This window comes from Colletes gigas, unplaced genomic scaffold, assembly GCF_013123115.1.
Source record: "Colletes gigas isolate AHSC1104 unplaced genomic scaffold, ASM1312311v1 Colletes_gigas_Sc00238, whole genome shotgun sequence".
NCBI lineage: Eukaryota > Metazoa > Arthropoda > Insecta > Hymenoptera > Colletidae > Colletes > Colletes gigas.
Genome location: NW_025106860.1, coordinates 6,839 through 17,942, shown reverse-complemented (window position 1 = coordinate 17,942; position 11,104 = coordinate 6,839). Strand labels below are relative to the sequence as shown.

The window sequence follows — 11,104 nt, the reverse complement described above, 5'->3', positions numbered from 1 at the left end:
AGAATCTGCATCTCCTCGCTCGTGGGAGTGAAGTTGCCGAGGATGCGTTTTAGATGATGTTTCACCGATTTCACACCGGCTTCCTGCATACCGCTAAAATGCGGTGCACTAGGTGGATTGAATTTCCACTTAATACCCTTCTGGCCGCACGTATCGCGCATTTCTCGTGTGTTATACACGATATTGAAATGCTCTCTTAATTCTCGATCCGCTCCGACGAAATTTGTTCCGTTGTCACTGAACACGCAGGACGGAACTCCGCGGCGAGCGATGAATCGGTCAAGGGCGGCCAAGAAAGCACTCGTTGTGTAATCGTGCACGAGTTCGATATGTACGGCTCTGGTAGCGAAACAAACGAATACCGCTATGTAAGCTTTGTGGGCCGTTTTACCTCGACCGGCGGAGTCGCGGACTCGAAAGGGTCCCGCGTAATCTACTCCGCAATTCGAGAAAGGTCGTGCCGCGCGGGTGCGTTCCGGAATTAAATCCTGCATTATCTGCGTGGACGCTGTTGCATTCCATCTCACGCAGCGCATGCAACCATGGATAACCGTACGCGTCGCGTTACGACAGCCGATGATCCAGAATTTCTGTCTCACCGTGTACATGGTCAATTGCAAACCCCCGTGCAGCGTATCCGCATGACATTGCCTTATTATCATGTTCGAAACATGATGTTTTGGCAGAATTATCGGGTGTTTGGTTTCCCATGCAAGTGCCGCATTCTCCAACCTTCCACCCACTCTGAGGACTTCCTTGTCGTCGAGGAAGGGGTTTAGGCCTTTCAATGGAGACGTTGCAGGGATTTCACGGTGCCCTTTCAGGCACTGGTATTCATCTGCAAAATGCGTGCTTTGCAAGTAACGTGCAATTCTTTCCGTTGCACGCTGTATTTCAGATGCGTCGACAACGTTGGCGTCGAAGGACCGACGCTCTCCGTCCCGCGCCCTTCGAAACCGGAGGCAGTAGGCGGTTACGCGTAGTAGCTTTCTCCATTGGGAAAATCGAAATACAAAGTCCCATTCTTTTTTCGGAGTTGCTACGAGCGTATGCGAGACGCGTTTTCCTTCTTCCGTTTCGATCGAAGCGGGTATTTTCGGCCAATATTCTTCCGCCCGCCGAAGCCACGGCGGGCCGGAAATCCATAGTTCCGATTGAAGAAGTTCCGCGGCTTCCACTCCTCGCGAATTTAAATCTGCGGGATTTGAGCGCGTGGGAACATGACGCCATTCGGCGTTCGGAAGCATCGTCTGGATTTTTGATACACGGTTGGCGATTACCACCTTCCATGTCGACGCATGTTTTTTCAGCCAAGCTAGTGCAATCGTAGAATCTGTCCAGCAGATTATGCGGTCCAATTTCATGGAGATGGACCGCTTTACGTGCATCACACGCTCGGAGAGGAGTACTGCCCCGTTTAATTCCAGTACGGGTATGGATTGCGTTTTGATCGGCGCCACCCGCGTTTTTGCCATTACCAATGTCGTAAAGACGTCATTGTTTATCGTCGTCACGCGTAAATACGTGACGGCGGAGTAGGCGGCGAGGGAGGCGTCGCAGAATCCATGCAACTCCACGGATACGGTATCGGCTCCGTACCGTATCCATCTGGGAATTTTTAATTTTTTCAAGCTGTTCCAATCCACGCAAAACGTATTCCACGTTCGTTGCGTGTCCGCGGAGATTTGGTCGTCCCACTGGATTTTCTCCAGCCACTGGGACTGCATCAAAATTTTCGCGCGTATTACTACTGGTGATAACCAGCCGAGCGGATCGAACAGCTTGGCAATCTCCGAAAACAGATTTCTCTTAGTCATCGGTAACGCCGATGGTTGAAATTGTTGGAGATTGAAATAAAAATAATCCCCAGACGGTATCCAACGTAGACCGAGCACTTTCAGTTCGGAATCCTCGAACAAGGTGAGGTCTACGGCGTGGGAGTGAGCGCTGTGGGGGATATTTCGCAATAGTTGCTGCGAGTTTCCTGCCCATTTTCTCAACTTAAACCCACCTCCTTGCAGGAGCTCGCACACTTGCGTGCGGATTTTCTCCAGCAAGGGCTTGTCTGGTGCTCCCAAAAATACGTCATCGACGTAAATGTCCTTCTCGAGAATCGGAGCAGCCAAGGGGAATTTTCCTCCATCCTGCTCTTTTAATTCGAGAAGGGTACGCATCGATAAGTACGGAGCGCACGCTGTTCCGTATGTAACGGTATTTAACTCGAACGCTTTTAGCTGTTCGGTTTCGGGTGCACTCCAAACGATGCATTGGAATCGACGATCCTGTGGTGCTACGAGAATTTGTCGAAACATTTTCTCAATGTCGGCCACCAGCACGTATTTATACAAACGCCACCTCGTTAATACCGAGGTGATATCGTTTTGCAATTTTGGACCGACGTGTAGGATGTCGTTTAGGGAGCGACCTCCCGCCGTCCTACAGGTTGCGTTGAACACGACCCGTAACTTGGTGGTCGTACTGTCCGTACGGACGACCGCTCTGTGTGGTATATAGAGTCTAGAACGGTCAATAGGCTCGATACGAGTCATGTGACCTTGCGACTCATACTCGTTTAAAAACTCCGAGTATTCTTTACCGAGAGTCGGGTTCGTGTCTAATTTCTTTCGCAACCTTGCGAGAGCCGAAAACGCTATGTGGAACGACTTTCCGATCGTTTCCTCCGGTTTCGGGCAATTAAATGGGAGTCGCACTTGAAACCTCCCAGTTTTGTCTCGGACGACGGTTTTCTTAAAGAATGCTTCGCATTCTTCCTCTGACTTTGTACGCACAGAGGTCGCGGGAATTTCCTCCGTTTCCCAGAATTTTCGAATCGCGTGATCCAGCGCTTCGAGTACGGTGCAGTGTAGCGTCCGTACTGGATTCTGGGTTTTTCCCACTGCACTTATCGGTCCGGAAATCACCCAGCCGAACGCAGTCTCTTGGGCTATCGGACCCTCCGCGGTTACGCGACGGAATCCCGGTCGCATAATTTGTGCGTATAAGTCTGCACCGATCAAAACTTCGATAGTTTGATCGGTCGTGAGGTCGGGGTCGGCGAGAGGTAGGTCCCGGAGCGCTTCGTAGCCGAGCGTGTCCAAGGACATGGGTGCGTAGGTCGTGATTCGAGGCACGACGTACGCGTCGACCGTGCAGGTCGGTATCCTACCTTCTCTCGCACTCAGACTCAGCCCGACACTGTATTTGATCATTTGGGTTCGATCCCCTCCCAAACCAGTGACCGTGGCTGGAGTTTTCCTTCGAGCGAGTTGGAGGTCATTCACCAAACTCGCAGAAATGAAGGAAGTTTCGGACCCTTGATCAAGCAGTGCGCGCACGATTCGCGACGCACCGTATTTACCGAACGCTCGCACTCGAGCCGTAGCCAACAACACGGGCCTCGGTACACCTGTACCGAACGTCGTACAATGTGACGTTGCGGCTTGCGTTGTGTTCGTGTTGCGCGAGGTTCTGGATTTCGACCTGAATTTTACAGACTCAGAGGAGAGAATGTGGGAGACGAGTAAATAAAATTGGAGAAATAATATATGTTTTAAATGATACTATATTGTTACAATAGAAGAATATATTGTTTTTTTTTTGAAACGTCGAATCTTAGAATTATGCGAGGAGATAAGGTGGAAGACGGGTGAAATAAAATTGGAGAAATAATATATGTTTTAAATGATACTATATATTTTTTGTTATGTTTATATAAAAAGAAAAAAATACAAAAAAATAAATAAATAAAAAAATAAAAATTAAAAATAAAAAAATTATTCCTCCGGCGGAGGAGGCGGCGGCGGCGGTGGCAGTGGCGACGCAAGCCGTTGTATTTGTCGTGGCGGCCTTAGAGGCCCATCGACGTCCGCAAATGGCTGCTGCATCCGCGGCCACCGGAAATGTGGAAAATGACGATGTAATAATTCCACCCGCTCGCGCCAGTTCGCCGGCGGCGATGGTATTTCCGGTGGCGTCGGTGTCTCCGGCGGCGATGGGGAGGGCGGCGGAGACGGATCGTTCTGGAACCCACAATAACTGATATAATATTTACATGTAATAAATGCCATAAACATTGGTATTGCATGTAACTTGGGCCTCCAAGGATAAAAGTCTCGACACGTGTTGAATGTAATATAATATCTGTGGAAGCGCTGAATATTTTATTCTAAAGCTACCATTTTTTTTTCCATAATGCTTTTGTTCAATCTTAACATCGCAGCATATCGCGCGATTGCATGTAACTTGGGCCTCCAAGGATAAAAGTCTCGACACGTGTTGAATGTAATATAATATAATATCTGTGGAAGCGCTGAATCTTAGAATTATGTGGAATCAGTAGAAACTGTGTTGAACGATCTTGCGCACTAATTCGTCATACGAGTGAATCATGGAAAGAATTATGCGATATCAGCAGAAACTGCATAGAACCATGTTGGCATGCAATGCATTTGAGGGAGGGGGAGAGACACCGAAAGAGTTAGGCAGAGATACCAAATCGCTGTGCTGGTATAAAAGCACGCTTTAAACTGCACAAGGCCTCAAATAGTTACAACGTGTTGCATTGAAAAAAAAGGATATTACATTTACATTTACATTTACATTTACATTTACATTTACATTTACATTTACATTTACATTTACATTTACATTTACATTCCATTTACAATCATGGGACAATTCGCACAAGTAGAACGCCAATTGTTGGATCAATCCGAACGATTGATTTCGCAGGAAGAGTACCTCGCGTGGGAAGAACGGTGCAACGAGTGTATCGAATCTTTGGAAGAACACAGCCGCGTGAAACGCCCGCGATTATCGATCGGTGTTCGACAATCGTTGGTTGCTCGAATCGCGCGACTCGAAGGATTGAAACATTTGGTGCGCAGACGTTTCGCGCGTGAAGGTGCCGGACATTCGAGTACGGGACTTTTGTGGCGTGAAATACACACTGCGTTCGATACTCGCGTATTAACAGGTGTCATCCTAAATTCGAATTATATCGAACCGCGCAACTTCCTCCAGGATGCAGAGACCATTGTGCTGGAGCATGTTCGGGACACTTTGAGGAAACATCGAAACCTCAAAGTGAACACGGTGTTCAACGGCGAATTTGTGGCAGGTGACAAGCATGCTTGTAAAAGCATCAACACCCGAAACTGTGAACTCTTCCACACATCCGATCTGCAGGAGTGGTACCAGCGATGCGTCGTCGAATCCCACCCTGGCATCGCTGGAAGAGTTCCAGGAACGCGACAGCGGATGGGCATTGGCGAGAATCATGAATCTGACCGTCAATGTCAATAAGTATAATCCACTCCGCGCGGGGTGTCACTTCAAGTTGCCGCGAGAAATCATGCTGAAGAGGGCAACAATAAGCATACAATCCTCGGACAACGCATGTTTCGCGTGGGCAGTTGTCGCAGCTCTACATCCAGCAAAAAAATATCCTGAACGTCCAGGTTCATACCCGCAGTATACGTCGATCCTAAATCTCCAGGGCATTGAGTTCCCAATGTCTCTGGGGTATATTGGGAAGTTTGAACGGCTGAACGACATCTCCGTCAATGTCTACAGCTTCGAGGAGAAGATGAAGAAGGGGCCAACAGTCTTCCCGCTGCACCTCACCAGCCAGAAGAGGGATAGACATGTAAACTTGCTTTACACGCCGAATCAAGAGCACGGCGATGTAGGGCACTTTGCATGCATTAAGGACTTGTCCAGGCTGGTGGGCATGCAGCTGAGCAGGCACAAAGCCAAGAAATTCATCTGCGATCGGTATGTATAAAAAAAAATTTATGAAATGTTTAAAAAATGTTGAAATATATGTGAAATTAAATAAATTTTTTTTGGGGTTTACAGATGCATGCACTACTTCGGATCTACCGAGAAGTTGGAGGTGCATTCGCTGGACTGCGGGCAGATAAACAACTGCGCCATTCTGCTGCCCAGCGAAGGCGACAATCTGCTCAATTTCAGCAACCACGATAGGAAGGAGCGGCTCCCTTTCGTGGTATATGCAGATCTGGAGTGCATCATCGCAAAAACGTTGGACAACCAAGCGGGTGATAATAAATTACATACATATCAACACCACAATGTACACAGCATTGCATATTATATGCATTGTTCATATGATACATCACTGTCTGTTTAAATATGTTGAAAACTATTTAAATTCGCGTTCGTCCGTGAAATATTATTTCTCGGCCGCGAGTCCCGTATCCGTTTGTGTACGTGACATTCCGGAAGGTTAGGCTGTCGCCGAGTTCGTTCGGCGTACATACAGTTTAAAACCGCGGCCGTTTACGTGTTTTGTACGCTGACCTCACGCGAAGATTCGCTTCAAACGCCATTTAAACGGCATAGTGACGTCAGCATCGAGAGAGAGAACCGTATCGTTTATTGAAAAGAGATCGACAATCAGATTCGACAGCGCCACGTCGCGACGACGAGGCGCGACCGAGTCTTCGTCTGTCGATGCTCGACGATTTTGGAAATTATTCACGAGCCGACTGCCAACGGGAGCGGATCCCAGACGATCTCGCTCCTCAAAGTACGCGCTCCGCCGAGCAAGCAAAACGCTTCTCGGCAAGAAATAAATTTTGGACTCTGTAAAGAATTCTCATCGTTGCTGCGATTTGAGATTTCAAAAAAGAACAATCTCTTTAAGCGAAGGAAGTGGTCTAGTGCACGCAGCGCGTGACGTGACCGCGGACGCGAGAAGTTGATTGTACGTTGCAGTCGTTGCCGCGACCGCGACGTAAGGGACTCAGGGTACACGCACCTAGAATCCCTTCAAAGCTATACGGCTTGGGAGCCTCCCAAAGGTCCTACCGATAGTTCGGTACCGCCTCGTGGAGAGCTCTCCGTGCAAAGGTCACTGCGAACCCTATCCGAAAACCCCGTTGGTGTACGAGTCGACCGTACACCCACCGGCGGAGTTCGGGTTCAAAGCGCCTCCCACTCTTCACGCCGCCTACCACATACGGTCCCCGTACAAACGGTCGCCGGGTAGGCTTTATAGTGAGGGTGGACCTGCTTGGGATTTCCTACTGTAAATTCGTTTACTGCACAGTCCCCGAAATAATCGGTCGCTGTGTAGTAGTTATAAAGCGTTGAAGGAAATTCCCTTGCACGACGTACCTACGTCGATCTGCGCGGTGAGCGTGCTCACGGGATCCACACACTTGGAGCTTTACGACCTCCATTTGGTGACCCGTCCGTGGCGACACAGAGCCTCCGACAGTTACGAGTCAATTCTCCGCTGTTCAGGACGAAAGTCTCGTCGATCGTTTTAATTAATAACGATTCGCGAGCAACAATAAAATACAGTCCACTTGCTTACGCTTAACGACAGCTGATCTCCCCCCTCCAAGCGCGACGATAGTCGCGAGGAGAGCGAGGCGAACAGCTGACGAGCGTGTTTACGATACGTGCAATCACGTATTTAATTCTGGTCGATCCTTTGTTACAGGAATCAAGGGCCAGTACGCAGCCAGGGCAACGCCAATAGGGCAACCCGGCCCGACAAGAAAAAATATATTTATTTTCAATTTTTTATTTTTTATTTTTGTATTTTTTTCTATTTTTATTTTAACTTTATAAAATAAAAGGCTTGTCGCTGCGCGACAAGCGAAAAATACAAATAAATTGTGTCAACTTGACTTTCCCTGAACTTTCCCTCATCCGGACCCTGATTAGAACCCTTAGATTCTAACATAAGGCCTGATTCATCCTGCATCAAAGCTCGCAATTCGAGATCGATTGATTGTGCTGTTGCCAGCGCTTCGAAATCTAATTTCTTTTCTATGGTTTCGATTCGTGACAAAGCATCTGCAACAACGTTATCGCGACCGGAAATATGTTGTATGTCGGTTGTAAATTCGCTAATGAAAGTTAAGTATCTGATTTGTTTTGGGGTATGTTTATCAGGATTACTGGAAAATGCGAAAATTAAAGGTTTGTGATCTGTGAAAACTGTAAAATGTCTGCCTTCGAGAAGGTGGCGGAAATGCTTTATCGGTCGGTATATGGCGAATAGTTCTCTGTCGAATGCAGAATAATTTTGCTCGGAAGGTGAAAGTTTCGAAGAAAAGAAGGAAAGTGGCTCTCAGTCTGTTAGAATCTAAGGGTTCTAACCGAGGTCCGGATGAGGGAGTTGCCAGGGAAAGAGAAGTTGCTCGGATTTGATTGTTCTTTCGTTTGTCGCTTAGCGACAAACCGTTTATTTTTACAAAAAATATGAAAAAAAAACTAAAAAATCAAATAAACAAAACTAAATATGTGGGATTTAGTATTAAAAGGATGCGGTGATACAAGAAATTCTATTCCGTCGGTAAACGATATAATTTAAACTCTTTATTTCTCTGTGCTACACTCTTGACAAGACTCTGCACCGTCTCTCGTCAGCTGTCTCCTTCATGCTATTGACGCGTTGCCCGGGGTTATCGCTCTCTCTCACTGACTCATTCACTCTCTCTCTCTCTCTCACTCTTATCCTCGCGTTCGTTCACTCGTCATTTGGCAGGGCCGTCGCACAACCGTCTTACAAAAACGCGTAAGAACATTTGTCGACTCTTTTAACAGAGTTCAAGTGCCGATCAGCCGCGATGATTATTTTACTCCTACAAATATAATTTTTGCCACGGCCAGGGGGGTGGAAGGCCTCACCGGTGTTGCCCTGGCTGGGTCGGTCCTTGATTACTGAAACAAATGATCGACCAAATTAAATACGTGCGTGCACGTAATGTAAATACACGCTCGTCAGCTGTTCGACTCGTTCTCCTGGCGACTATCGGTGCGCTCGGAGGGGGAGATCAGCTGTCGTTTAGCGTAATTTAGTGGACTGTATTACGTTGCTCGCGGATAGTTTTTTATTTAAACTATCGACGAGACTTTTGCCCTGAACAGAGGAGACTTGACTCGATTCTGTCGGGGGCTCTGCGATGCCACGGACGGGTCACCAAATGGAGGTTGTAAGGCTCGAAGTGAGTGGGTCCCGTGAGCACCTTCACCGTGTGGGTTGACGTATAAACGTCGCGCGAAGCGTGTTTTTCCTGCTACACTTTATATCTACTGTACAGCGACCGTTAATATCGGGGACTGTACAGTAAGCGAATTTACACAGAAAAACCTCGGGCCGGTCCAACCGCACTATAAAGCCTACCCGGCGACCGTATTCACGGGGGCCGTATACGGTAGGCGGCATGACGGAAGGGAAGCGCTTTGAACCCGAACTCCGTCGTTGAGTGTACGGTCGACTCGTACACCGACGGGTTTTTGGAGAGGGTTCGCAGTGGCCTGTACACGGTAAACACTCCACGAGGCGGTATCGAACTATCGGTAGGACTTTTGGGAGGCTCCGAAGCCGTATAGCTTTAAAGGGATTTTGGGTGCTTGCACCCTGAGGCCCTTACGTCGCGGTCGCGGCAACGACTGCAACGTACAATCATTTCCTCGGACTATGGAAATATTTCTGCCATTATGTTAAAAAACGCGATTATGCGATTATTAAAATCGAATTTTCGTCGAAATTGGAACTCCGCTATGTATCCGGAATAATGATATTCACGTGTTCCATAACGCGGAACGTTTGCTCGTGTTTCCTGCCATACACGCTCGATATTTTGAGTGTGTGCCCCTGTATCCGGATCAACAAAGTTGATTTTATGATTCACTCTTAAGTGTTTGTAGCCTTCTTCATTTAAACAATTGTAAGATTTCCAACAGTCCGACATGATTGTTGTTCCTGGTTTAATCCATTTTTTTATAACGGAAAGTAAAGTTTCGCAAGTTCGATTTGGTACTGTTTCAATGAAAACTTGCTTACTATCTCGTTCAATTCCTCCAAACACCCACTGTCCAGTAACAAGACGGCCCTTGTTGTATTTACGCTTGCCAATCTTAGCTTCGTCAATTTCGACGACTTTGTTTTCGCCTCCCATTTGAACCGAAGATTTTTCGACCCATAATTCACACAACTCTCTGCAAAAGCTTGCTCAATTAACTGCTGTGTGTGAAGAAATACCTAATTCTTGTATCAAAAATGTTTGTCTGGGTGGCCGAAGCATTATATGGTATGCAATAAACCGACAAATATTTTGAATTGGCATGTGTATATTTTCAAACCAGGTATTGTGAAGTGCACTAATCCTTGACATACACTGTTGTTTTACGCGTTTCTTGTTTCTGTTCAATCTATAGAAGGTGTTATAACACGCAAACACTAATGTTTCACTATTAAACGTCATTTCCGTTTTGCATTTCGCGCAATTCATCCTTCCATGAATTACTTTTTGTTCAATTAAAAACTCCAGCAAATTGTTATAATCATTGCAGATATTTAAAAATTCGTACAATTTCATTTTAAAACACTCTCGGTACTGAAACAACACTCTTGATACAGAAAACTAAAGTGATACGTCTGTCACGTCGTGATGTGTGTACAACAATACTGAATAAACAGTCGAACGTCGAGCCAAGGGCTCGGCTGCATACAATGTACATATGTAGGTATGGGCAGAATGCAACCGATAGTTTTTGGCAAATATCTCGGCAACGAAGGTCGAGCGGCGGTAACATGTATAGGAAAAAGTTGTTCAGAATTATGCCCCCGACAACATATCCAAAAATAATTGAAATCGGTGAGGAAACACCTGTTCTGCATAATTACCTAATTATCACATCATTCGTGTCAAAGATACCTCTACGATCAAACATGTCGCCATTATCGAAATCCAAAAGTAAAGAAAACCATAGCCGCAAGAAGCGACAACTTGTTGAGGAATTGCATGCCCCGGCTCGAAGACATTTCCCACGGAGGCGCGTCATAGTCCATGGATACGATGATCTGTGGCAAGCTGATGTTGTAGAAATGCGTTCTTACTTGCGATTCAACCAAGGTCACCGCTATATACTCACCGTCATCGATGTGCTGAGCAAGTATGCATGGGCGGTCCCGCTCAAGACTAAAAGTGGTGCCGAGGTGACTAAAGCGTTTGCAAAGGTATTTAGAGATCGATATCGAAAAATTTGCAAACGATCAGGAAAAGAATTTTACACGCTGATGGCAGAAACTTTGACAAAGCATGGCATTAATCATTAT

At 46.7% G+C, this 11,104-nt stretch overlaps 2 protein-coding genes across 2 annotated transcripts; one reads left to right on the top strand and one right to left on the bottom strand.

The window, feature by feature from the left end:
- Positions 1-599: 599 nt before the first annotated feature.
- Positions 600-3,209, bottom strand: LOC122404370 (the record flags this gene model as incomplete). The annotated part of the gene is made up of 1 exon (XM_043408305.1): positions 600-3,209. A coding segment is annotated over exon 1 (2,610 nt), but the record flags the coding sequence as incomplete, so codon positions are not given.
- Positions 3,210-5,128: 1,919 nt separating this feature from the next.
- On the top strand, positions 5,129-6,154 carry LOC122404369. The gene is made up of 2 exons (XM_043408304.1): positions 5,129-5,775; positions 5,860-6,154. Exons 1-2 carry the CDS (start codon positions 5,129-5,131, stop codon positions 6,152-6,154), a joined length of 942 nt encoding a protein of 313 aa, XP_043264239.1.
- The last annotated feature ends 4,950 nt before the right edge of the window (positions 6,155-11,104 follow it).